This window comes from Aspergillus brunneoviolaceus (assembly GCF_003184695.1).
Source record: "Aspergillus brunneoviolaceus CBS 621.78 unplaced genomic scaffold BO95scaffold_18, whole genome shotgun sequence".
NCBI classification, from domain to species: Eukaryota; Fungi; Ascomycota; class Eurotiomycetes; order Eurotiales; family Aspergillaceae; genus Aspergillus; species Aspergillus brunneoviolaceus.
In genome coordinates this window covers 195,892-222,424 of record NW_020290748.1, presented here as the reverse complement: position 1 = coordinate 222,424, position 26,533 = coordinate 195,892, and the positions used below count along the sequence as shown (strand labels likewise).

At 51.9% G+C, this 26,533-nt stretch overlaps 6 protein-coding genes across 6 annotated transcripts; 1 reads left to right on the top strand and 5 right to left on the bottom strand.

Annotated features, from left to right (window-relative positions):
- Nucleotides 1–281: 281 nt before the first annotated feature.
- BO95DRAFT_451511 (SEC14 family lipid-binding protein) lies at nucleotides 282–1,800 on the bottom strand (the record flags this gene model as incomplete). Its single annotated transcript, XM_025588080.1, has 4 exons — nucleotides 282–806; nucleotides 864–1,229; nucleotides 1,304–1,445; nucleotides 1,541–1,800. 4 exons carry the CDS (start codon nucleotides 1,798–1,800, stop codon nucleotides 282–284), a joined length of 1,293 nt encoding a protein of 430 aa, XP_025444397.1.
- Nucleotides 1,801–2,478: 678 nt separating this feature from the next.
- Nucleotides 2,479–5,509, bottom strand: BO95DRAFT_409438 (putative transcription factor (Snd1/p100); the record flags this gene model as incomplete). The annotated part of the gene is made up of 2 exons (XM_025584140.1): nucleotides 5,211–5,509; nucleotides 2,479–4,992 (listed from the first exon to the last, which is right to left on the bottom strand). The coding sequence occupies exons 1-2, from the start codon at nucleotides 5,346–5,348 to the stop codon at nucleotides 2,479–2,481; spliced, it is 2,652 nt and encodes an 883-aa protein (XP_025444396.1). The 5' UTR covers nucleotides 5,349–5,509.
- Nucleotides 5,510–6,041: 532 nt separating this feature from the next.
- sod1 (superoxide dismutase SOD1) lies at nucleotides 6,042–7,253 on the bottom strand. The gene is made up of 4 exons (XM_025586067.1): nucleotides 7,167–7,253; nucleotides 6,439–6,770; nucleotides 6,281–6,377; nucleotides 6,042–6,217 (listed from the first exon to the last, which is right to left on the bottom strand). The coding sequence occupies exons 1-4, from the start codon at nucleotides 7,177–7,179 to the stop codon at nucleotides 6,195–6,197; spliced, it is 465 nt and encodes a 154-aa protein (XP_025444395.1). The 5' UTR covers nucleotides 7,180–7,253; the 3' UTR covers nucleotides 6,042–6,194.
- A 1,930-nt stretch (nucleotides 7,254–9,183) lies between these two features.
- Nucleotides 9,184–10,622, bottom strand: BO95DRAFT_440923 (sedoheptulose-7-phosphate:D-glyceraldehyde-3-phosphate transaldolase TAL1). The gene is made up of 4 exons (XM_025586066.1): nucleotides 10,425–10,622; nucleotides 10,042–10,356; nucleotides 9,597–9,980; nucleotides 9,184–9,525 (listed from the first exon to the last, which is right to left on the bottom strand). The coding sequence occupies exons 1-4, from the start codon at nucleotides 10,461–10,463 to the stop codon at nucleotides 9,289–9,291; spliced, it is 975 nt and encodes a 324-aa protein (XP_025444394.1). The 5' UTR covers nucleotides 10,464–10,622; the 3' UTR covers nucleotides 9,184–9,288.
- A 1,060-nt stretch (nucleotides 10,623–11,682) lies between these two features.
- Nucleotides 11,683–19,876, bottom strand: BO95DRAFT_71512 (Beige/BEACH domain protein). Its single transcript, XM_025592165.1, has 7 exons — nucleotides 17,172–19,876; nucleotides 16,748–17,109; nucleotides 12,902–16,685; nucleotides 12,688–12,842; nucleotides 12,325–12,630; nucleotides 12,059–12,271; nucleotides 11,683–12,003 (listed from the first exon to the last, which is right to left on the bottom strand). Exons 1-7 carry the CDS (start codon nucleotides 19,651–19,653, stop codon nucleotides 11,785–11,787), a joined length of 7,521 nt encoding a protein of 2,506 aa, XP_025444393.1. The 5' UTR covers nucleotides 19,654–19,876; the 3' UTR covers nucleotides 11,683–11,784.
- Nucleotides 19,877–22,991: 3,115 nt separating this feature from the next.
- BO95DRAFT_71489 (S8 family peptidase) lies at nucleotides 22,992–25,150 on the top strand. Its single transcript, XM_025592164.1, has 4 exons — nucleotides 22,992–23,660; nucleotides 23,725–24,660; nucleotides 24,717–25,026; nucleotides 25,084–25,150. Exons 1-3 carry the CDS (start codon nucleotides 23,286–23,288, stop codon nucleotides 24,891–24,893), a joined length of 1,488 nt encoding a protein of 495 aa, XP_025444392.1. The 5' UTR covers nucleotides 22,992–23,285; the 3' UTR covers nucleotides 24,894–25,026; nucleotides 25,084–25,150.
- The last annotated feature ends 1,383 nt before the right edge of the window (nucleotides 25,151–26,533 follow it).

Sequence of the window (26,533 nt, the reverse complement as noted above, 5' to 3'; positions counted from 1 at the left end):
CTGAGCAATCGGTCTGAGTCAGGTCAGACCAGGCTCTGATCAATCGTTAGCCCGTTTGATGAACTTAAATTGTACTGGTCGTCTCTTCAAACAAGCCCGGTTTATGAAATGCAGCGCAGAAATCTTCTATGAAATTATCCAATTCGATCCGAATGACGCCTCATATGGTGCTTTATTAGTGTGTTGATGAATGTCTTGATGAAAGATGAAGCGAAGAAAAATTGGCTGAGAAAGAAGGATATTATAGTCGGAACGAGAGAAATAGGTCAGATGGGATAAACTCAAGCGGCAACGGTGTTCGTGGCCGTCTCAGCCTCTGACTTGAGGGCGGCGGCGTCTTCTTGCACGGCAGCCACCTTCTCGTCCTCAGTGGCTGCGTCAGAAGTCTCTTGCGCGGCAGCCTTTTCAACCGGGATAGCAGCGGGCTCGCCTTGCTGCGCGAGGGTACCCGCAGGGAGGGTGGATTTCCGACTCTCGCCATTGACCTTGCCGAGGACCTCGATGGTGTCGCCGTTGAACAGAACGGGGCCCTTGATGAAGCTGGGCTTGGTTTCGCCCTCAGCGGCTGGAGTTTCGAGGGCGCCGACGACCTGGCGGGCCTCTTCATCGAGATTGGGCATGTCGCCCCATTTCCAGTCCAAGTCGCCACCATATTGCTTGGGGATGCTGGAGGGATCCATGAAATTCGTCAGGGTCGGCTTCACCTCTGCAGCCGAGAGAATGAAGATCTTGGACGTGGTGACCGGGTCAAACCAGCGCTTGATCCAGCCCCAGACAGTGGGGAAGAAAGAAGGGGCGCCGATGATCTACATTGACTTCATATTAGCAATGCCTCTCCATATGCTATGCAGAGAACAACTCACGAAGATCCGGTCTAGAGTCTCAGGATAATGAGCGGTCGCCAATACACTGGCATCTTGCATGTGACCCTTAAGGTCCCAGAATTGCTTCAATCCTACTCCGCTGACATCGACGATGTTGTTGGACGAAGTGATGGGCGTCTCCGGATTGGGGCGAGACAGCTGCGAGCACAAGGGCATGACAAAGCGAAGGAGGTTCTCGTAAAGGGCGAAGAGACGTAGCAACCGTTCAGGAACCTTCGAAGACTGTTGGGTCTCAGTGGAGAGGGTAGATTTGTACGCGGCCATATTCTTGTTGTTCAAATGCTGGATCTCGAACACATAGACAGGGATACCGCGACGGTCACGACGGCCGGTCCATTGGGGATACTGTAGTGAGCAGACCACTGTCAGCTACCATATTCACCTTCAACACGCTTTCAACCATTGGAGAGATAACGAACCATCCGCCGAGCAGCTTCATATGAATCCACCTCGATGTTCTCATACAACGACTCAATGGCGTTCTCGCGGCGCCAATCCTCGGTATCCTTGAACTGTCCCCAAGCACCATCGATGTCGAACTTGCGTGCGCGAAGGAAGCGCCTATAAACCGAGGTCCCGATGTCAGTGTCTTTCTTGTCTGCCGTTGTGGCAAAGGGTGCGTATAAGGGGGGAGAGGGTAGAAGACGAATACATACAGCATCGTCGCATCGGCGTGAGTAGCCTTCTCGCCATCCCGCTCCGGCCTATAGTATCCATTTTGCTCGCACAGCTTCTTGAACTCTTCCAGCTTCTGCTCCTGGTCTTCCGTCAGGTGGTGGAGATGGCCCGCGAGCCAGGCCGTGCCCGCCGCCTGCGATGCCGCAGCGACCGGGTCGTTCTTAGGATCGGTTGCGTCATTCGAGCTGGCGTCGCTCTCCGCCTTAGTCGGCGTCGATTTGCTTCCCCAGAAAGGCATTTTGGAATGTAAGTATTGGTTTCGTCAGGGGTGGATAGTTGGTAAGATAGAGAAAGAATGTTGAAATAATGAAACAAGGCTATAGGATCTAGAGTGGGTCGTCTTTACGAGAGCTGCGCTCGGGGATCGATCGGATCTTCGCGGGTTTGCCTTAAACCCGGCGCGTAGAGAAATGATTGCGATACCAAGAGCAATTGAACACGCCTGCGAGAATTATAGCCCAACACACAAAACAAAGTCGCCGACGAAGGAGCGAATTGGAGTAACCAGACCAGCGGGTTGGGCTGAACAACAGATTTGTCTTGCTGTGCAGTGGACTCTCTCCATCACCGCAAAACAAAGTTTCGGATGCCCGGAAGACTCACAATTGCCGGGTTATGTCATCTATGCACCCAGGGTCCAACTTATGCAGACTGCAGAGAATATAGTTATCGCCCGTGAAACAAACAAGAACGTCATCAGTTTTGATTTCTCCTTTTTGGTATCCTTCAACCAGAGATAAAAAAGTGAGGGAGTATGCTAGACTAGCCTAGTAGGTCACATCAAAATAAATTTTGGGCGAATTAGACAGCCCGATCAGGACCTTACAGTTCGTCGCCCGTGGGAATCAAACGTAAAAAAAGCACCAGCTGCGCAATATTTGTACAGTCAATCCAAATAAAGAAAAGTCCCGCGAGCTTAGTCCTCAGTCAGGTCACCGTACTCCCACATACCGCGTCGCTCCTGCTTGGCTTCATCCTCCATCACACGAAGGTGAGCCAAGGTATCAGCAGCAGCGCGCTCCCAAGCCTTCAACTTCCGCGGGACCATCGCCAGACCCTCCCGAACAATGTCCGCGTTGATGCTGTGGTCCAGATTCTTCGACTCGGTGGGGTCCAGAAGGGTCACATGCAAGGTGCCTTCGGGAGAGACGTAGTCCACGTTGGCCACAAGCTCACGGTTATAAACTTGCTCCTCGATGAAGCTCACAGTATCTTGCAGGTAGTCCTCGGAGCCGGGGAGCTGAACCAGAGAGAGGACCGCATCAGCAGCCTGAGGGCGAAGTTTCTGAACAGAGAACTGAGGCTGGCTCAGGGGTCGCAGACGAGACCAGGGAAGAACCTCGGAGTTACCGAAGTCGATATATAAGACCTCCGCCTGCTGCTTCTCACGGTCGTTGCGACGAACCTTAGCACGGTACCATTCCCCATCTTCGCTGAACTTGGCCGCCACGAAGTCGCCGGCCTTGGGAGGTCCAGGCAGGGGAGTATCGTTGGCCTTATTAATGTGGAAAGAGCGGAAGGCACTCATCAACTCGGTGAGGGCCGAGGTACCGGTGCCAATCTGCTGAATCTTGAGGCGACCGTTGGTCGGGTCGACATAAGTGACCATCACATCGCGGTAATCCTTGCGGCGCTGAACATCCTCAACTTCAGCACCGTTGCTGCTGTTGACCGCCTCTTCCTCCTCTTCGACATCCTTGCTAGGATCCCAGTCGTGCCAGAGTCCCTTGCGAGCTTCCTTAGCCCTCTGCTCCGCAGCGAAATATTCGGTGGCGTGACCGGACTGCTCAGCGGAGTAAGCGTGAACAGTAGCGAAACCCTCCTCGAGCAGAATCTTGGTGAAGTTCTCCTTGTTCACGTACAGGGTACCAATGAATCCACCGACCTTGTCGATGGTCTCGACGTCAATCTCAACGTCACGCTGCAAGCAGCGTCTGTTGGCCAGGTCATGTGCCTCCTGACCGAAGGGCTCACCGGCTTCGTTGGGGTTACGAGCAGAGCGCGGAGCACGGATACCGGACAGAACGAGGGTGAGCTTGGCGTTCTCGCGAGGCACAAGCACAGTGAAGCGCGAGCCGGACTTGACGAAGTCGACAATGGCCGGCACCCGCTTCTGCCTTTGAAGGATCGAGACTTCCATCTTGGCCTTCTGGAGGCTCTCGGAGTAATCTTGATACTGCTTGGCCTTGGGTGGCTTGGGCGACCACATGCCCTTGCCCTCGGACTGAGCCTCAGCCTCAGCGAGCATCAGGCTGTCGTACTCCGGCGAACGGTCGTCATCGTCCTGGCGGTGACGGATCACGGAAGCGTAACCCGCCTCGACCAGCGCAAGAGCAATATTGGTGTTTCCTTGCACAACGGTGGCGACGTCTCGCTCCTCGTAACCCTCTGTGGCAGGCTTCTTGCCGTTGACAGTAACCTTAACGTGCTTGCCAATGAGCCTCTTGCGAACGAACTCCTTAGCATCGGCAGCGAAGGGCGCCTGCTTGGGATCGGAAGGCTTTGGCTGTCTGACACTGCTCAAGCTGATCTTCTTCTCCTGACCAGCCTTGTTCCTGATGAACAGAGTGTCGGCATTCAACACACGGCTGACGGTGTAGTCCTCAGCGGCCCCGCCTGCAGGACCCTTGGACGCGACGAGACCGGTAAACAAGCCGACTCTGGCATCCTTGGCAGCTTTCTCGGCGCGGCGGAAAGCAGCCATCTCAGTACCCAGGAGGGCTGAGTGGTGATCATGGCAGCGGGCCAAACCAGCCTCGAGCAAGAACTTGGCAACATTTCCGTTGGGGTGGAGGACACTGGCGATCAGTTGACCCTGGGGGGTGACACCAAGCAGAGACACCTGAACCTTGCGCTGCAGAATACGGGATTCCACAAACTGGAACGCCTCGTCTCCGTACGGCTCGGCTGCCTGCTCCTTGCCGTCAGCAGTCACCCGCTTGGCCGCAGGCGCCCGGACACCAGCCATGGCAGCGACGACCTGCAGATGTTCCTCTGGCGAAAGCAGCAAGCGAAGGACCAAGCGATCACCGTTCAGAACTCTCTCGACAATACCCTCGAGATGCTTGTCCTTCCATTCGTCAACCAAGGACTTGGCGTCTGACAGCTCATAGCTGGTTTCAGTGTGACCCTTGTCGGAGCCAGCCCAGGTTCCCTTGCCTTCCGACCTGGCGTGGTCTTCCAAAGCACGCAGCCGCTCGAGGTAGGCGAGGGTTTCCTCGGACTCATCGCTGCGCTTACCAGCCTCTTCACGAACACGAGTCCATCCTTCTTGCACGCTGATATCCGGCACAGAGACCTCGAAGGTGGGGAGTTTGATTGTGCCGTAGTCACGCTTGGCGCCGGTGGGGATGGTGTACAGGATTTGGAATTGCACTACTTTGCCGACGAGGAGTTCACGGAGGAATTCGCGGGACTGGAAAGCGTATGGCTGCAGGAATTCATCAATTCAGATTAGCAAATGATGCTGTATCTTATTTTGAAGTGAATTTTGACATCACAACGTATGGCAATGGGGTACGAATAGAAGTTCAAATGAGACCGAGTTCACTGCCTCAATGCAAAGGACACATATGCGGGCAACCAGCGGAAGAGGAAAGGTGATCCGACCGACGATCGAGCACCGTATTCTGAGACAATTCGACTTACCTCATCGCCTTCTCTGCGCAGCCTGGGCGCTGAGACATATGCCAGACTGAGGACGCGTTCCTGGCCGGGATTGGTGATATGCGACAGCACCACCGTGTCGCCGGATAGGACAGATTTCACACGAGCCTCCAGAGGCATTCTGGCGAGAGCTGGCGTAACGGGGGAAGAGGAGAAGAAATTAAGGTAGAAGGACTTCACCCAGTCAGATTGACAGGACCTAGGGTAAAGCAATCAAACAAGAGAAAAGAAAAAGGGTAGGATTCTGGGGAAAAGGAAAGATCAGGAGAGGCGGAGGGAAAGAGGAGAGTGAACGGGAAGACCAAAGAGCATCGACGGCGGATGCTGCTGATCTGGCCAGGTACAGCACCGGCGGGAGAGCGAGACCAATCGCGTCAAGGCGGAACACCTGACTTTGTGGGGGAGTTTCCGCCTACTGCATTCTAGCCACTCAACAATGCACTGCACTGTGTGTGCATCGATTAAAAAGATGATTAAAAGTATGGATTATACCTTTACAGTGATTAAGTTATTGAACAACTCCTTGAACTGCACAGTGCTGGCAATTGGCACTGTCAAAACAACTCTATACACCACATCGCCATGGCGAATTTCGTCTCTCAGAGACCATGTCCGATTGACAGATGCCTCTTGAACAAAGGCACAGGAATCAGCTTCATTGTATGCTCCAGGCTATTTCTAGTTCGGATACAGCTTAACGTGCTCATCCTAGCACTGCAACATGAGGCACTGGCATCGAGACAGCGCTGGAGTTATGACTCTGGATACCATCTCCTAACACTACGACACATTGCAAAAAAAGTACTACATGGTCGCCAAACACAGGGAATCGTCTGGATTACTCGCATCAAGTCATTCATGCATTCCAATCTGGTTCATGACATCAATCGGACAGTAGCAGACTATTTCCATTCTGGTTAAGCCTTTCAGGCCTAAATTGACAACATAACACAATTATGAATGCACTTAAGCGGCGATACCAATGACACCTATCAAAAAGAAGCAGAGACATGAGTAAACGTCCATAACAAACCATTAGAGAGACGACTTACCGCAGGCAGGGCGGGGACCAGCGTTACCGGTCTTCTTGGACTCCTCGTTACCACCCTTGCCGAGGTCATCAGTGCCGGCGTGGACGACCAGGGTCCGCTGCATTGCGAATGTCAGTCTGATGCTATCAATAGGTGAGTGCGGGTTTGAGAAAACGTACGCCCAGGACGCTCTCGGCACCGATGAGCTTCACAAGCTTGTCCTGCTTGGAGCCGACGGCGTTACCCTCAGCATCGGTCTTGAAGTTGCCCAGGTCACCGACGTGACGCTCAGAGTCCTCGGGGGCACCGTGGGTCTTGCCGAAGGGGTTGAAGTGAGGGCCAGCGGAGGTGCAGCCGTTGGTGTTATCACCGAACTGGTGAACGTGGAAGCCACGCTCAGCGTTGGCGTCGTGGCCAGTGATGTTCCAGGAGATGGTGGTGGGGGTGTTCTCGTCGGCCTGCTCGAACGTGACAGTGCCGGAGATCTTAGAGTCTCCACGGAGAACAGCGACTGGTGAGAGGAGGGGGAAGTTTGAGTTAGCCCATGATCTCATCAACTAGAAGGCTTCCAGAAACAGGATCACCCGATCCGAGCTGAGCCAGGACCAGCCGGCTAGCAGGGTTCAATGGGAACAAGGCGGTGGTTGTTTTGTCAAGCCAACAGGGGAAGACGAATCAAAGACCCCAGGGACTCGAGTTGGCAGCGCTTCTTCAGAGCTTGTCTGTCCATCGAGCAGGGTCCTCAATCGATGATAGGTCGGGTGACGCAGGAGGAGAGATCGCAAGGTGCTCAAATCTGCTCACTCAAGGTCCCCTTCCCCCGGGCCGTTGGCCGATCGTGGATCCCATGGAAAGGCGAAAGACCAATAATACGAGGACTAGATGAAAAGATTGTATGCAGACTTACCAGCCTTGACCATTTTGACGGTTTGTGAAGGAATTTGATATCTGGGGATTCAGAAACTGGTGAGGAAAGCAAGAGATGGGACGGGAGAGAGGACAGGAGAAAGAGCAAGAGGGAGAGAGAGAGAAAGGGACTGGACTGAGGGAAGAAGTGGAGGAAAGCGAACGAGGGGTAAGCTAAAATGAGCAAAGCACCGAGGAGGAGCACCAACTGCACCAGCAACCAAGCAGTAGCAACGGAGCAGCAGCGGCAGTGGGTTCGGTTTCGACGAGCTTCCAATCTGAGTCGGTTTTACCCCACCTGGCGGGGTTCTCGGGAATGACGTTTTGTTTGTGTCTTCCATCCTCACCTCCGATTCATAAGCAGGTCGGGTCCAGATGCACATCACATACGGTCGGTGCATTGAGCACGAGTGTTTCTGTAGACAATGGCTTGCTTGGCCGTCTATATTGACAAGCCATATCAGCAATTCAAAAGAAGAATTATATCTGCTGATTTCCCGCTTTCCAAGCTGCACTGCTATTCTCTCCAACCCGTCGCCAACTCCACCACCGAAGCAATGCGATAAACCCCCAAGAAACACTCCAGCCGGGTACAAGACAAAGTAGATGGCGACTTGAATCTCTCGCCGAACTTAGAACTGTTTCTTTTGCATGTGAGCTGCTGCCCGATTGCGCACGACGCTGCTTTTGTATGTAGTGTACTAGATTGCAGTTCCGGGACACTCACTCATTACTATTGAGCACGCACCTGCTCTACAAGTCCTGCGATTATCTTGCCTGCTCGCTGGGCGACAGACTTAAAGCAGTCTCTTCCTATCCTGGTCCTCGGAACATACCGTAATGATTCCATATTCCCACTCCCATCAACAAGGTGCCGTTAGCGAAGATGTGCTTGCGCCCCGGGGGGTCAGGGGGGGGGCCGTCGATGCCGGGATGCCGCCTCTGCTCAATCCGTCCCAGAGTGGCCGATCGAGCCGTATTGCGGCGATTCCAAGGTGATCAATGTCCATCAATTACTAGGTAGTCAAGAAAGGAACCCGAGAAAACCATCGGAGGTCTGTAGTTGACAGATGCAGGGTACCGTGTTCAAGTCCGCCACATTGTACTGTATATCTGCATGGTCAAGCAAAGAAACAGGGACCGTGTAACTTAGCACACACAGGACATAACTAAGTCAAGGTCGTTGCTATGCAAGGGAGGAGTCTCGGCTTACCTAAGTAAATAGACACCAAGCCCATGATCTATATAGATAGCCTTCAGAACTCGCCCTTCTTGCCAATCGATATCTCTGGGACAATATTCCATCATAGTAAAGTAAACCCCGAAATCATCCCGCCGGGAAATACACGCACCCAACCTTAAGCCCACCGCCACGCTCCGCGCAGACCAGCAAAAGCGGCAGCACAGCAGCACCTAGAAGGGAAAGACGTGGCTACATCCATCCATGACCCCAGACAGAGTCGAAGTGCATGCCAGTGACCGGCGATCTCGGAGGTCTTCCTGCCCCCGACAAACCTCCATGAACTCAATTCCTGCAACACATAGGACGATCATGCTAGACTTCCTCTACTACGTTCACGGGACCTCGGATGCTATATATACGGTGCATACATCATATCTTCAATGTTGCATCCAAGCGCCCTCTCGTATTATTGATACTCTGCGCAGTTTAGTTTTGTTTTGAAGCGGCCACGTCACCATCCACCGTCAGCATGCTGCATGCAAGTCGTGCCCTTGCTGCAGCTGTCATATTGGAGTTCGGACTGACTCGTACCAGGACATTGACCCCCACCAGCGGAACCCTTCTTGTACACTATACTCGCTATCAGAACGCTAGTAATTCTAGAGGAACGTATTACTGAGTAAGAAGAGCAATGCAGTCAATTTACCAAAGCGCTCACTCTAATTGACAATTATCATTTTTGTATCTGGCCAGCCCAAATCCAGCTGAACTGCTTCGAAACTCATCAAATTATCATGATCATCAAATTTTTCTTTACAAAAGTGGGAATAATATATGGGTCATCACAATGAAAAGTTTTGAGAATGCGCGCGCATGCATACTCACACACACAATTTAGATCAGCAAAACGGGACGCAGGGGGAAAACAGAATTATTCCATTTATGCCTGGATCTTGGACTTGAGGATGTCCTTGAGGGTGACGGCGTCGGCGGCGAACTTGGAAATACCCTCACGGAGCTTCTCGACGGCCATGGCCTCCTCGTTGAAGTCGAAGCGGAAGAGAGCCTCGTCCTTGATGTAAGAGCGCTGGGGGATGTCGAGCTTGCTGGCGTCGGCAGCATCGAGCTTCTTGGGGACGGCCTCGGTGGAGTTGTAGAGGTCCTCAAGGAGGTTGGGCTGTAATCCATGTGATTAGTGTCTGTGGCGGACCATGAAAATGCAGCGCGTGGCGAATGATGGGAACTTACGGAGATGGTCAGGTAGTCGCAGCCAGCCAGCTCGGTGATCTCACCGGTGTTACGGAAAGAGGCACCCATGACGATGGTCTTGTAGCCGTACTTCTTGTAGTAGTTGAAGATCTTCTGGACGGACTTGACACCGGGGTCCTCCTGGGCGGTGTAGTCGCGCTTGTGGGCGGCCTTGTACCAGTCGAGGATACGGCCAACGAAGGGAGAGATGAGGTAGGCACCGGCCTCGGCGGCGGCGATGGCCTGGACCTCGGAGAACATGAGGGTAAGGTTGCAGTTGATGCCGTGCTTGGACTGGAGCTCCTCAGCGGCCTTGATACCCTCCCAGGTGGAGGCGATCTTGATCAGGATACGGTCCTTGGAGATACCCTGCTTCTCGTAGAGCTATACAAGATGTCAGTCTCACATTCCCTCGTCCCTCTCACGGCATGGAAGAGAATCATACCTTGATGAGGTGCAGAGCCTTGTCAATGGAGGCCTGCTTGTCGAAGGAGAAACGGGCATCGACCTCAGTGGAGACCTTGCCGGGGATGATCTTGAGGATCTCCTTGCCGAACTCGACGAGGAGGTTGTCGAGGGTGGCGTCGACCTGCTCGTCGACGGTCTTACCCTCCTTCTTACCCTGCTCGACGGCCTTGTCGATCAGGGAGGCGTACTCGGGCTTCTTGGAGGCAGCCAGGATGAGGGAGGGGTTGGTGGTGGCATCCTGGGGCTTGTACTTGCCAATGGTGGCGAAGTCACCGGAGTCGCAAACGACAACCTTTTCAATGAACGAAGATGGTTAGTTGGCAGAATCGCGGGAGTTTGGGGCGGGAAGGAATCACATACGGTGCCGGTGGCCTTGAGCTGTTCGAGAGCAGAAGACATTGTGATAGATGAGTATGAAAAGGTGGGGAGTTGGAAGATTAGAAGTGAATAAGAAGAACTTTTGGAGAGATTGAAGAAATTGAAGGAAGAAGAAAAGGATCAGAGGCGGAATAGGATAAGAATAAGTAGGGGGGAGGGAAGTCAGCGGAGAGGGAAGTGGGAGGGGGAGGGGATTGGGAAGGGAAACTGGATGAGCGAATGGTGGGGCAAACAGCTTCCCTCCCCGATGACGCTATGCCTTTCTGCTCGTTTCTGTTGTTGTTAATATTTCCTTCCACTTAACTATCTTCCTTCTCCATCCACAATGCATACTCCGTACATACCACCTACGGATTACTACCACTATCCATGATCGTTATAGCTCTTACTTAACACGAGGCGCACTAGTCCTACTCAGTGCCTGTATCACCTCTCATTCTCACATCCTACTCCCCCTCCCCATATATACACATCAATTCATGCATTGTTGGTTGGTACAGACCGGAGCACACTGGGCCGGCAAGACAGCGCCGGGCGGTCCACTCACGCCCGGCTAATCACGACCCCATCCAGGCCCTTTTTGCTTCACCGGAGGTTTCTTCCCCAGCGTGTTGGAGCTGCCGCTGCAGCAGCTGTGGGCTTACTGCATGGTCATAGGTACAACAGCATACGGAGTATTCAGTACGGAGCAGTATTCCCCTACCGTTCCCGTTTACCCCTCGGTTGCCCCTCTTCGGCTTGTTCTGCGGTCTTTGTCTTCGCTCCCGTGGCCTTTGCCCGCTACGTTCCAGCTCACTACGGAGCACTCGGAATAGCGAGGCAAGATGGTTCTCCGGTTCCAGGATCCCCCTGATCCGCCATTAAAACCGAATTTAACCGTTCTCGAATGATTCTTTGGAGGTGATGCTTCCCATTTAGGACAATATACCCGCCCTTCCGCGACTCCTGGGCCCTCTGTCTAGTCTTGATGTAGTACAACTGCCCCCCACATCCTGGCTACCGCAACTTGTTTCTCCGCGTGCCCCCCCCCCCCCCCCACGGGATCATTTTGGCTATATACAGTGGGGTCTCCAATTTTTGGCATACCCAGAGGGAAGGAATTGGGCTGGAGACGAAAGTGCGCAATTGAAGATTGCATGCCGAAATACTGCCTGGGTGGATCGCAGAAGCTAGGCTGATCGTAAAGAAACTCAGCCACTTGAAACTGACCAGCATTGGGATCCTTATCACCCAGGTCCAAAGCACGTCTAGAAATTTCCTTGAAGTCTTCTAGCAACGACCAAATGCGTATCGAGTTTCTTTCACAACCTCATCATCGGCGTTGAACACAGCTCCATTCATACTAATCATAAATCAGCATACGATCGACCTTCGCATCACATCCGTGTGTACTCACCACTCTACCAACCTCATCACCGGTATAGACAACATGCGGTAAAGCAAGGATGCTGGTGATACCTGCCGAGATGTTGGCGCCGTTGTCACGGAGGTTGTCCACATGATGTAGCTGTCTAATGAGCTCCAACTCAAACCGTCCATGATGGACGATTTTGCTCCAGATCTAAATGGCATCAGTGACTGTAGCGTTCGGTCGGCACTTGAAGTGAATCACTCACATTGACAACACCCCGTTTATGCCCCGTGAACAGCAGCTCCCGCTCTTGCCACATATTGTTGACTCCCTCGTAGAAGACGCAAGTCATGACTTGGTCGTCAGCAGAGTCGCCTACCACCTGCTCAAGTAACAAGGCTCCATTGAGACTGTACAGACTGAGACGATCGCCCCGGCATATCATGATCTCGCCGGTAACGTCGTTGATTTTAGCACACTACTCAAATGTTAGCCATCAGCAAATTGATAACGTATCCCGGGACAGCTTACATCAACAGGTCCGTTTGCCGGCAGCTCTCGAACAAAACACTGCCGGTTGAGATCCCATAGCATGATCTGCCCATCAGTCGAGGCTGACAGAAGCGCACTGAATGACCAGGACACCGCAAGTACGGTGACCGGAGAACGATGCCCGAACAATGACCCGGATGGCTGTAGGTCTACACTTTTGGCCGACGAGGTGAAAGTCCAGATCGAGACGGTGCAGTCTGTTCCTGCCGTCACCAACGTCCTAGAGTCGGCGAACAATGCGCACGACAGCTGGCCCGCATGGATGTGCTCGAAATGGCCAAGAAGCTGCAATCGCGTTAGAGGCTACATCCCTCACAGAAACATATGAAATCATTATCATACCTTGCGGTGATCGGCAGAGTAGAACCTGACGCTGCCATCAAAGAAGCCCCATTCCATGTATTTGTCGTAGCTGGGAGGGATATTCAACCGTAGAGCAGCCGCGCATAGTAGTCGGTCTTGCCTCATCGATAATGAAGAGACCTGCTCGCCGATATCTGCCACTGCTATTAGTACATAGTTTCATACCCACCAAACTTCTCCAGAAAGGACCCACCAAGAAGAGCAAGAGGGAGCTGAGTCAGCGACTCGGCCAATCGGTCCAACCGTGACGTCTTCTGGCCTGGATCTTCTCTCTGTGGATGTGGTCGGCTGAAGATCTGATGAGGTGTTTGGCCAAAGTTATGAATGATCCCGATGGTAGCGAGTCGTTCGACAGGGTCTTCAATGGCATCGATGTCTTTGGCGCCTTGATAGGAGAGGTGGTGAAAGACATTCACTGCCTCGACTGCAGCCTCGCCCTTCTGCTTGCAGCCAAACACCAGGTCGATCCAATGGTGTAGGTTCTGCGTGACGTAGGGGCTTTCGAGAGCTTCTCGATGCTTTGCAATGAAGATCTTAGGGTCACCCTTCGCCCACGGGGGCAATTCCACCGAGTCAATGGCAGTTGTCATATTCTGAAGAAATCCGAAATCAAACTTGTTTGAGTTGGTGAGGAACTCCGGAAGGTAGAAGAACTCTGGAATGAGCTCTCGCACATCGGACATGTTACCGCGTGAAGCAGACTCCCAAGCTTTTCCTATTGAATAGAATAAGCGGTCAGCATGATCAAATGTACCCCCTTGGAGCAGCAGATACGACTTGACGAATGGCTGCAGTCGGATGAGGTAGGAGCTGACGATCATGGCGGAAGAGTAATGAGTGCCGTAGTGGAACGGCGGCGAATTCTCGTCTGCCATCTCAGCAAAGGCCTTGTACCGCTCCCTGAAGTCCGCTTCGCGTTCTGATGTCTGACACCCCATGGGTTTGGAAAGGTCGCGGAACGTTAGGGGATTGGTTAAGTCCAGTTCCTCACTGGTGTAATCCGCGAGCACCCAAGGGAACACTGGGTATTGCGTGAGATCGTTGAACGTTCTCCCGGCTAGTGTGTTTATTAGCATCAGGTAATGGAAGTTGGAAATCTCCCCCTTCGCCCACTTGCGCGTTGCTGGATAAACCGGGGAATGTCCGAAGACACTAGCGAACTTCGAACCGAGTGTTTGTGGTGCATCCTCTTGACTTCTGAGGGTTTCGAATCTCCAAGCATCCTCAGGGCGTGCGTGACCGACACTACCGGTAACCTGAGGAGCTTTGGCGGCGAGTTGACTAAAGAGACTGTCCCGAGCTCGCGACGAGATGAGTGTCAAAAGGTAGCTGGTGCCATCTGAGAAGAAAATCTCCAAGGCGACATCACGGAACAGGAATCTCCTCTTGGAAACGCTGATTAAATCAGACCATTTCCAGCTTCGCGTTTCGTGATCTTGCGCTTTGCGTTCCATTGATTCTCGGCCGGCGATCATGCGGACGTAAGGGTCGCGCTCATCCGTTGGCGCTTGCCAGACGTTCACAATCTCACCGTCGGACCTCTGGAAGAAGTTGTCTAAAATGTAGATATGATCTTTACCTTGGATCAAAAGGCCCTCAAATGCCTCCAGACCGATGATCCGGGACATGTTGCACACGCCTTCCACTTGATCTCCGCGATGTAAACTCCGCATGACCTTGCGGTTCTTATCCTCGTAGTCTTCCAAATCGGCTTTGGGGTCGTCGATCATCTCAAAGCTTTCTTCCAGCATGTTTCTACCATCTGGACCAATGCTTTGAACGTTGCCATCCGCAGCCTCATTGTTCGCAGCCATGGGAGTGAGGTCGAGTGCCTCGGCGCCAGGAGACGGCTGAACCTGTGTGTCTAATCTGATAGCTGGCGGCTCCGATGCTTTCCGCTTGGGCTGATAATCCTGTCTCTCACTCGAGTCATCTGGAATCAGGCGAAGTCGCATGCGACTACGTCCTTCCGTCTGGTCGAGACGCCATCTCTTCTCCCGGTCCTCGCTTAAAAGGCCGCCATACCGCCGTAGATCCATAGTTAGCTTGGAGAAGGCTGACCACATGAATGCACTATCGTCTTGCTGATCTTGAAGTGCTCGTTGAGACTTCAGAAATTCGGACGCTGAGATGTTCGAAGCCCAATGAGGAAAAGTTGCCTCATGTTTGCGTGTAACATCATCGCCGAGAACTTCCGCTTGTTTCCACTGCTTCAACCGGTCTTGACGTCTGGCTACCCGCGTCCGCCAAGTACTGTCAATGTTTGTGTTTTCTTCTTGAGCGAATTCTTCCCATTGCTTTGAAATGACACCGAAGAAAACCGACTGAAGATCCTCCTTCTGGTCATCGAACCACTGCAGAAGTTCGGAATCGTCCATCCCCACCACGGTCTCAAAGCCTGCAGCAAGCCGCTTCTGCAAATTGGTCGAAGCGTGACTTAGAATTGTAGCCATATCAGTGGGCTTTTGGACAAGCAAGATCCTGAAGAGCCCAGCCACAGCTTGGCGTACTCTTTCGTCTCGATCGTCTAACTTGGTGTAAAGCAGATAGCATAGCAATTGCAAATAGTCTGAGCGAGCGTCGCCAGACAAGAGCACGACTTGCCAGTAAGACAGGTGGTTCAAAAAGATCAGTGCATCTGGACCTTCGGCTTCGGATAGCCCAAGAATGACTAGGCGAAAAACAATCGTTCGGATCGTCGTAACCGCCTGGCTACATAGCCTGATGGTCTTCATGCGAGAGACATCGGGCCTTTGGAGGTACTCTAAGATCGTCCCTGCGAACTCAAGAGTCGTGATTATTCCATCGATAAACCAACCTTCGAAGACTGCTTCTCCGAGATGTGTCACGAACCGGGCGATGTTTGTTAGAACGCGCGGCTCGGCCAAATCTTCGGGCCTCGTAACAAAATGTTTCTTGAGAGTAGAAAGAAGATGTGCCATCACCCAAGAATTGAAGTGTGCTCGATGCTCGGTGGACCCAGGAGGGGACTTCGAGTATATACCAAGACCAGAGAAGTCTTTCTTCTCCATGATCTGCGCAAAGAAAACCGGAATGATCAAATCGAGCACACCGATGACCGAGGAATGCTCCATGACGCCTTTAAGTTCAATTTCCTTCGGGCTGCACGCGTGGGCTATACGTGCAGAAGACGGCATGTGTTTGCCCTTGTCGGATGAAACAAGAATGAAGGACGATGTTCGGCCGAGTGACCTACCAAGACCATCGCGGCTCCCTGGTTGCTCCACCGTTGTTGTCCGTAGCTCGCTGACACCTCTAGAGCGTGGACGCATGACTAGATTATGGTCGCCGAAGCCAAGGCTATTTGCACGAGGATGTATTTCAACATCTGCGCTTTCCGGGGCTGAACCAGTCACCACTGGAAACAGCGCCAATAGTAGACATCGAGCATATTCCGGTTGTGTTGTGAAATCACGAAAGTTCTGTGATTTCTCTTGAAGATTCGAAAGAAAATCAATAACGGCTTTCAGAAGCAGGATCTTCTCAGCTGTGGTAGTTGCACTCTTATGGGCCAACACCGAGGGGCGGGTCGTGTTTGTCAAACCGTTCTCAGGCCCTTCGCCAGACTTTGTGCTTGGTCCCGAAGAGCTGTCTGCGGACACTGTTTGCTCCATGGAGATCTGCATCAACTCAGTAATGACAGGAAATATCTCAGGAAACGTTATTTGCAATGGAGTGCCCGCTGAAAACGTTTCCATTAAGCCGTCTTTGTCAAATGATCTATCAATGTTCATTTTGCCGACGTCTTGACCAAAGAATATGGCAAAGCAAAGTGACCAGATGGCAGGTATGTGCCACCATCTCTTCAAGTAATGGCGCATGAGAACGTAGCCCCCTGTCTTATCGGTGAACTTTTTACAGTAACTACCTCCATGAGTGATAAGGAGGCGAGCGATAATTCGGAGCGCCGACACCACGATCTCAGGGTCGTCCTCGCACAAGAGGTACAACAACCACTGTAGAATAGTCAGACATTCCCATCCATTTGAGATGTGATGAGCAGGCGTCTTTGACATACCTTGTTTGTCACAGCCCTAGCAAATTTCCTGATTGGACCAAGGTCATTTGCGTTGCAGAGCATAGAACAGTACATGCGAAGCATTTCTGCGGCGATTGTAGGGCTAGGCACGTATGCCACATTGTTATTGAGGACCTGCTGTTGCCGCACGCCCGTATTAAAGCGCATGCTCCTCTTTTTCTGAAGCCTCATGGGTTCCCGAGGCTTGTGTATGGCATAAGTGATAAACAGAGCTAGTGAGCGAAGCAGATCTGCTGATAAGCAGCTCTCCATCAGAGATTGAAAGGCAGGAATGAAAAGGGCCAATGCTTCGTGGGTAAAATCCTCCCCCTTAAGGGCTTCGAGCAATTTCTTGTTGACACCTATCTTTGGTTAGCAAAGATGTGCTATCATGATCTTGGCATTGACGAAAAGGAGAGCTCACGCATTCTAGCAAGTCGTTTCGCATTAAAACGACGAAACTGGCTTTCGCTGGCGAAGACACGGAACTGGGCATAGTAGAGTTCAAGTAATTGAATATCGCCGAACCTCCAGATCTCCAGGTCGACAAGCAGCACTCTGTATGCGAGAGGATTTGTGATCATGGACCGGTCGGTCTGTTCAAAGTCGTACCCAACAAACTTCAGTGTCAGACGAAGAAGTTCCAGGGTCAACGCGGATCGCTCCTCCTGACTGAAGCAGACAGTCGATGACTTTGCGGACCCCCCAGAAGTAACCACAAGCTTTTCGCGCAGCAGCGCTGCAAGTATACCATAACCATTTTCTTTCTCCATTGCTTCACTGTTACGCCAATTGTCCTGAACAGCCTCGTAGATAGCCTCAACCGCCAAAAGGGTTGCTTCCGTAGTACCGGCTGCATGGAGAAGGCTCAGATGTATCGCCGCGCAGCCGCCAATACACCAACTTGCATCGTCCAAAGAGTGTGGTACTGCAACAACAGGGTCGCCTGTCAACACACCCACGCCATGGGGTTGAGTCAATGCATCGTTTATAGCAGGAGTAGCACCATTTACCGCTACTGCATTCCCACCTGCTTTTGTCATCTGATGCAGATTCCGTGCGGCTTGTTTAGACAATGACTTGAGCAACCGGGTTTCATCGACGGTATTGCTATCATCATCGTCCAAGACAGACAGCGGAGAGACGTTGATGATAATGGAGCTCTCTTGGATGAGGGTACTAGCGCGTTTCCGGATAGCGGTGACAATATCTGATTGCTCTTCTTTACCAGGATGCAAGTGCTCGTTGCGTAAATTCAAGGAGGCCGAGGCCTTGTAGGTCTGGAAGGAGCCAAGACAGTCCTGAAAGTTGCCGTAATAGCGGGGCCCAAGATTATAGAAGACAGAAATCAGGTCATCGCTGTAAGCTTCTTCGAAGAGAATAGCACTAGCCAGAGACCATCGAGAGGAAGATACCCCTCTTCCCAGCCTCATTGCTAGATCCTGAGGTGTGCCCAGAAATGCCTGGACCCGTGGCGACCGATTTGGGGAACTTGCGACAGGCATGCACGGATATTCTATCTTCAGCTGTTCCACAAACTCGCCATCGATGAACAAGGAGGCACGAGAGTACGACGGTGGTCTAGGCTTCTTGTGAACCACACAAATATGGTACCATCGGTTAGGCTCGAAAGCAATGGATTTGAATCGGACACTAGGCCGTGCTCCCCTGATTGAAGTCTGCAGGATGAAGTTACGCGTATCCTTTTCAAGATAGGCCAGCAAGAAGCAGGTCTGCGTGGGGTCAAATGCCCCAAATATTGTGGTGTGTGTGTTCGAGTCAAATTGATCGAAACGCGCCCATACTGACAAAGTGTAACCAGACGAAGTTGCCGGGGGGAACGAGCGACCCATGGTAGAGAACTCTATCGAGCAGAAGCCATGCAATGACAGATCAAACTGTATGAAAGGGGGCCCTTTCGAGCGTTTGAGAACATCCACCAGGAAATGTAGAACTTTGGGGCAGTCATGTGCCCTCTTATAGAGGTACACTGCATCGTCTAGCTTGCCGACACCTTGAGCGCATAATAACTGTCCTAATTCCTGATATAACAGCCTCTCCGATTCTGAGAGCTCGTCACTGAAAAGGAGAGGAAGAATCAAAGACAGTGCTCCGGCATTGTGTAATGTGGTGATATTCCGCTGGGACTGAGAGGCCAGCTGAGACAGGCATGCAGGAACAGCAAGTTTCTGGACGTTGTGGTCAGACGGTGAGGCTGACGTCTGGCGCAGCCATACACGGATAAAAGGTTCCAGCAATTCAGGTACTTCAACGGTCTCAGACTGTCCTACGCATCGATCCACTTCTGACCGGATCTGATCAGGTAGTAGTTCGGAGGCCGATCGCAATTTTGTCTCTAACGTTGTGAAGATACTAGAGACCGCCTCCTGGCAAAGAGCCGCTGCCAGAATTCCGCTATAAATTTGCTCTGTGTCACCCCGCACGCCATCTGCCTTCTTCGCTATGGTCGCGAATATGTCCTCCAAGGTTGCTCGTCCTCCTCCAGAGATCCGAGTCGCAAAGTGTCGCTTGTTTCCATAATGGTCCTTCAATGCTTCTGCCAACACCGCCAATGTATCCTTGAAGAGTGCCAATAGTGACTTCCTCTGATCTTGCGAAACTTGTTCTGGATCATATAACTCCGCAATCTTCCAGAGGAGGTTGATCAGACAATGAAACCCTTGCAGGTGTCGAAAGTCCTCCTTAGCCTCTCGTGGATGGTCGTCATCGATAAATGTGTGGCGGAGACGGAGCAAACATTCGGTTGCCGAAAGTGCTAGCTGAGAGTCGATCGCATGCCCACTGGCGATAGTTCTCAGCTCCTCGACGACTGGGGTCAACTCGACGGCCGGCCGTACGATAGACGAGGAAGGTGACGGTGAGAGAAGGGAAGTAGTCTGGCTCATTGCGCCGCAGAATATTTTAACCCCGGCTCCCTATCTGACGGCTAGTGACCATCAGACACCATAAACCTTCGCTGAGTGTGATGGTGAAGACGGTCTGCATTGGTAGGTGTGGTAGCGGGTTCGTGGCCGACCAGAATCAATTTGCACACGCATACACCTGCCGATTCATAGGACGACCGGAGAAGGAGAGGAGAATGGAGGGGATGAGAAGCAAGGACGGGTCGGTTGCAGGAGAGAGGAGATCGGCGAGCGAATGTGCGTTCCGTGAGGAGTCAACGGAGTTAGAGGTTCTGTCGAGATCCACCAGGGACTGGGAAGGAGAGTGGGTGCGCTCTGTTGTTTCACGGGGGGGTGGTGTTTGGGAGGCAAGGCGACGGGTACCTAGTTTTGTGAGTTGTCTGCGGCGCGGGGAGAAAGAACTCGTATTCTTTCGAGTGGATAGAGAAAATGAACATACTTTGTATGTACTGTAGATTGGTGGGTGAATTGGTTCAACTAAGCCAACGTCACTTCCAACGAAAGCATGGCGGGGGAGGAGAGGCTACGGGGAACTGAGATCGGAACAGTCCAGGTTCTTTTTCCGCCCAGCAAAACTGCTCGCACTGATTTCAGCAACTGGGCAGTGCTGCCCTACGCGCTTGAAAGACGGCTGTCTCGGCTGGGTCGAGCTATTCTAGTTTCTCAACCATGTCTCCACTATCAGGAAGAATTGATAAGATCCATTGGGTTCCAGCTGAACTCGTAGCCACCCGAGCTTATCAAGAGACGGTGCCGCTTTTACAATATATGCCATGTCGACACCTCAGGCCCACATAGAGGATGGCATCAACACGATTCATGGGGTGGGGGGATTCATTAGGAGACTCGACAACATCGAGCACTTACTGCCTTGTCCCTCGTTGAAAGTATGTCTCATCGACACATATCTCTTCTAAGAAGGTTTTGCTGCTCTCATGGCTATCCTTGGGCCCTGGGATAAATGATGAAACCATGGGCTTCTCATGACACTCGAGTCGACTCGAAGAGGCCGCGCGGTCATTCCACCTCCATTTCCAATGCTTTGGTCAGCCTCGCACAGCTGTCTCCCTGGACCTTGGCTCACAGTAAGAGCATCAGTAACTTATATATTGTCAGCTTGGACAGTGGAGATTTGGCGATTGCTGAGCCCTAGCACAATGCCGAGGCGTTAACCATTAGGGAGCGGGAGTTGTCTCTTGAAGTGCAAACACGCTTTGGTACTCGTACTTCGGAGTAGTTTGATTCCTCCTTACTAAAGCCTGCCTCAAGAGGTGACACCTGCAGCCCTTAACACGTTTAACTTAGGCGTCACTAAATGGATTTAGGCCCGATATTGTCATTCTTCGAAATGGCGATATTGTTGAAGATATGTTGTCAGGTCCTCCTTGCTGTGATGAAGCAACCGAGTAACTAAAGCATGTGTCTCAAGACCTTGCTTGCTAGTGATGACCTATAAATAGTGCGATGCATTTTCACCATATTGACCGGTCTTCTTCACATTCATTATGAGAAATAATACACATGGCGGAAGGTGTTCACTGAGAAGTTCATCAATAGCTTACGCTACAGCTATGAATGATGAATGGGTTCAGCTAATCACCAGAAGGCTACACAAGAAGAGGTTACTCTTCCTGAAGCAAATTCTATATGACGGACAACGGAGTTATATAGTCACTCCCATGTCATTGTGCCACTGCCTCATGAACTTTATGAAGAACCCTGTTCCCTAACCTTGCAATCAGACCAGTCGAGCAGAATTCTAACTGTTGGATGTCGTTTTTCAGTGACTCATATACGAGTAATGCCCGGTCATTACATTTTCTTATAGGCAGAACGAGGCTCTTATTAGACAGACCAGAAGATATCATCAGAAAAAAAAAACCAGGAAATGAAGCCATCATGGAAACTCCGGAAGCTGGCGTTCTACTTCATCCTCGTACAGATTTGAGTTCCTGATGTGCCTTTGTCACCGTATGTTGCAATCATTGACTTTCCGACACTTGCAGCCCATTCAAGGGACTAAGCCGATCAATCTCAAGATTGAAAACAGTGGCGTCGGGGCACAATGACTGGTTCACTGCCTCAGCCTCGAGCATCCATGGACGGTCGGAAGGTGAATCCAGCGGTTACTCCAGTCAGCGATGCAGGTGACACAAGCGATCAACCGCAATCAAGACGATGATTGGTGTGAAGTGGGCCTTGATAAGCACCAAGCGGTCTTATCTATCCAACATTACAGGAGGTCCAAGGACCATGATACAGTGAACAGTAATGTAAGTTAATTCTTGGTAAAACCCCTTCCCGGAGGAGCAGGAGTCAGCCGAGCACTTCCAAGGACTCTCCGAGCACGCGACTCCGGGTTGCCTGGGTGCCGAGCGCGCGCTGCCTACCTTGTTAATGGTGGCGGGTAGTAGTTGGTCACATACCAGTCAGGTCAGGGCCAGGTACGTACCTGCAGTCCAGGGTCGGTTGCTCTAATTCCGCAACAAGGAGAGCTGATTGAGCTGATTGAGCTGGCCGAGGCGGGTAAGCTTGAAGAGCTTGTATGCAGGGTCATTTGATCACACAAGCGATAGCACACGAGCTTTAAATTAACGATGATCGTGAGGAGGGTCATTCAGAGAATTAAGTTATGTCAGTAACAATGTTAGTGTAGTATAGGACTCGAACAAGTAGGATGGTTGATTTGGGGGGGGCTGACCTATTCTTGAGTCACCCACCGCCCCCTCTCTCCTCGAGCTCTAAGGGCTAACTACTGGCAACTGGCTCCAAGGGTACCTCCTCGTCACCCACCCGCCAGCGGCAAGCGCATGTATCTTCCCTCTAGTAGGTCAACTAGTACTCGAGTAGGTAACGAGGGATGCAAGCTGCGCCCCAGTTCGCCTCATTATAGCTATTCCTGATATCTCAGATATTCCGAATCGCAGAATGGAGTTTCCGTAATCATGAACAGGCAGACAGGTAGAACCTATCAGCCTCTCTTACGTATACCCTCGGGATGTTTTAACGTTCCCCGGCCACGATAGGCTGGGGGATTCTCCGTTTACCGCCGTACTGTAACCCCCATACGTCAGTGTAGAGCAAGTGAGACTGTGAGTAAGGTAAACTGTAAACTGAAAAGTAAAGGTAAAGGTAAACTTACCTCTTTTGTATGATTATTTCCAGTTTACCCCAGAATCCGTTGCCAACCTTGGAGCCCGCGCTAATCACCGGGGCCCGATCGACGCTAAAGACCGAGAGAACCAAATGAATCTGCTGTGTCATCCGGTCATCCATTGTAAAGATAGTAAAGATGGTAAATTACCGTATGCCGGTTGCATCATCACCTGCTGCCCTTGCCTCTTGTTAGGATAAGCAGTCCCCATCTCCACCTCCATCCGCCCTTCTCCTCATCTCCTCGCCCTTCCTCTCTCTTCTTAATCAACAACTCCCCCATCCTCCGCCCTCCCTTCCATTCCTCCTCTATCTTTATCTTTGTCAACCTTCCTATCTCCCAGTTCCTTTTTCCCTTTTCCATCTCTCATTCCTTCCGTCTTTCCTCTCCCCCCTCCCTACCCTCATCGCTTCCCTCCTTTACACTGCCCTGAGCTTCCATCTTACCCCATACACTCATCATGAAGGGCATCCTCGGCCTTTCCGTGCTCCCGCTGCTGGCGGCTGCATCGCCTGTCTTTGTTGATTCTATCCACAATGGAGCCGCTCCCATTCTCTCCGCATCCAACGCAAAGGAGGTTCCCGATTCATACATTGTTGTTTTCAAGAAGCACGTCACCTCGGTCTCGGCCGCCGCTCACCACAGCTGGGTGCAGGACATCCACTCCTCTCAAAGCCAAAGCCAGCGGACCGAGCTGAAGAAGCGGTCTCTCTTTGACTTTGGTGAAGAAGTCTATCTTGGTCTCAAGAACACCTTCGACATCGGTGGCTCCGTGATCGGTTACAGTGGCCACTTCCACGAGGATGTTATTGAGCAGGTCCGCATGCATCCTGATGTAAGTTCTCTGTCGTCTCTGCCATGGCCACATCAACCCCTTCTAATCGCTCTTGCGTAAACAGGTCGCCTACATCGAGAGAGACTCCGAGGTTCACACCATGGAGGTGAACACTGAGAAGAACGCACCCTGGGGATTGGCCCGTATCTCCCACCGTGATAGCCTCACCTTTGGCACGTTCAACAAGTACTTGTACGACTCTGAGGGCGGTGAGGGTGTTGATGCCTACACCATTGATACCGGCATCAACGTCGACCATGAGGACTTTGAGGGCCGTGCCACTTGGGGCAAGACCATTCCTAACAATGACGAGGACCTTGACGGCAATGGTCACGGAACTCACTGCTCTGGTACCATTGCTGGTAAGAAGTACGGTGTGGCCAAGAAGGCCAACCTCTACGCTGTCAAGGTCCTGAGATCGAGCGGCTCTGGCACGATGTCCGACGTCGTTCAGGGTGTCGAGTGGGCTGTTGAGTCCCACCTGAAGAAGGCCAAGGATGCTAAGGCCGGTAAGGTTAAGGGCTTCAAGGGTAGTGTTGCCAACATGAGTCTGGGTGGTGGCAAGTCCAAGACCCTCGAGGATGCTGTCAACGCTGGTGTTGAGGCTGGCCTTCACTTTGCTGTTGCCGCCGGCAATGACAACGCTGACGCTTGCAACTACTCTCCCGCTGCTGCTGAGAATGCCATCACCGTCGGCGCTTCGACCCTCGGCGACGAGCGTGCTTACTTCTCCAACTATGGCAAGTGCACCGACATCTTCGCTCCTGGTCTTAACATTCTGTCCACCTGGATTGGCAGCAAGCACGCCACCAACACCATCTCTGGTACCTCGATGGCTTCTCCTCACATCTGCGGTCTCTTGGCCTACTTCGTCTCCCTTCAGCCTGATGCCGACTCTGCTTTCGCTGCTGGCGAGCTCACTCCTGCCAAGCTCAAGAAGGACTTGATCTCCATTGCCACTGAGGGTGCCCTTACTGACATTCCATCGGATACCCCTAACGTAAGTTGACCGCGTTCTCCACACTCTGGTAGTAATTGTGACTGATTATACTTTAGCTCCTCGCCTGGAACGGCGGTGGCTCCAGCAACTACACCGACATTGTTGCCAACGGCGGCTACAAGGTCTCCACCATCAAGGATCGCTTTGAGAACCTGGTTGACAAGGCCGAGAAGATGCTCTCCGAGGAGCTTGGCGCTATCTACAGCGAGATCCAGGACGCCGTCATTGCATAGATTTGATTTTTTGTTTCACAGACCTAGTTTGAGTTTTTGACGTCAAGACAAGACAGCTTGAGATCAAGACAAGAGCAGGTCGGACATTGGCGCTGGCTTTTTTTATCCTATTACTTTGGAGTTGATGCATTGAGTGCGTCAATTGTACCATCCTGATGTTATCCGCCCGTCTGACCTATCCTTACGGTAGTATACATGTCGCAAAGAACCTATGACGCTTTGATCTAGAATTTTTGGGTGCTTTTACCAGACTGTCAACTTGTTACGATTATTAGAGAAATAGTATCTTGCTGATGGAGATCAGTCAATGTAGTTTGTATGAGAACATCTGTATCTTGTGGTGTGACTGCCTGACGAGAGTGGAGCTCATCACATGTTACGTACGGAACAGATAGCTTCGGTTCCTCGTCGTCGATAAGCAATTGAGTTCCTTACTGTACTTTATATGCACACATACGCCTCACTGAAACGCTGACTGAGTGATTTCGATCTTGCTCCTAGGCTTGGATTGACGTCTACATCTGTATTGAGCGATGCGCTTCCCACTATTCTAGCGGTAGCTCAGCGCCCATCCACGACGCCGGGTTATACTGACTGTACTATACAGTGCAAAGCACCGCGGCGAAGGCCAGGTCCTACTCATACGTAAGTTCCCCTTCTGATAAGGCCCGAACTCCACTTATTCATCCATCCACATGACTCCCCCCTCGAATAACTCAATGGCACCCGCACTCTCTCATTCGAACCTGCCGAATACACCTCGCGTTCTCATCTTCGCGCCCCTACAACTAAAGAGGCTCAGCGCAGATGCTAATCTCATTCTTTGTAACCAGTCCTCTCTCGATACCGCCGGCGCAAAGCATAGCATTTGAAATCCGCGCTATACTGTACGAGGTCGCTACGAACCTCTCCCCAGGAACGTTATGCTTTACTTTCCTCACCGCGCGAGAGCTGCTTAGCTTAGCGTTGGCAGGATTATGCATGTAATGAGGAGGGGTAGGGAATGGGGAAGGAATGAGGAAGATCGACGGGTCTCGGACAATCACCCCTCCCTCTCCTGGGTCTCTTCCCCTCCCGCGTGATGGTATCATCAGGACGGACGGTCAGGCACCGGGAGCCCATACACTAAGTATGCTACATGCGAGAAGAGTGCTAAGTCGGAGGCGTTCGGAGGCCCCCCCCCCCCCCCCCCCCCCCGGCGCCCCGCTGGGATGTGTCGCTGGATTGAGATATGATCGGCTGGAAGATTACTCAATACTCTCACTGGTGGTGTTGGTGGATGACATTCCTGTCCCGTGGAGGGGTGACATCATCTTCTTTGGATCATCTGCTTCGGTTGGACTTTTGATTAGCGCTGCTTAGGCATTCGCTGTGATACTGTGCTACGGGGGGGTTTTGATTCTGGGAAGATTTGAGATTCGATGATGATAAGAGTAGATGATGGCTAAATGATATATGCATGCATGCATTGAAAAGAAAATACACCCCGTCCGTCCATGCTCTGCAGATGAAGTGGATGTGTAAATCACAGATAGAGATATGCTGCTCCGTGGCCTATATCGTCCGTCCAATGCGCCTCGCTATGCCGGTTATAAGACAGAAAATAGAAGGAAAAAAATAAGGCAGAAAGAACCCAATGT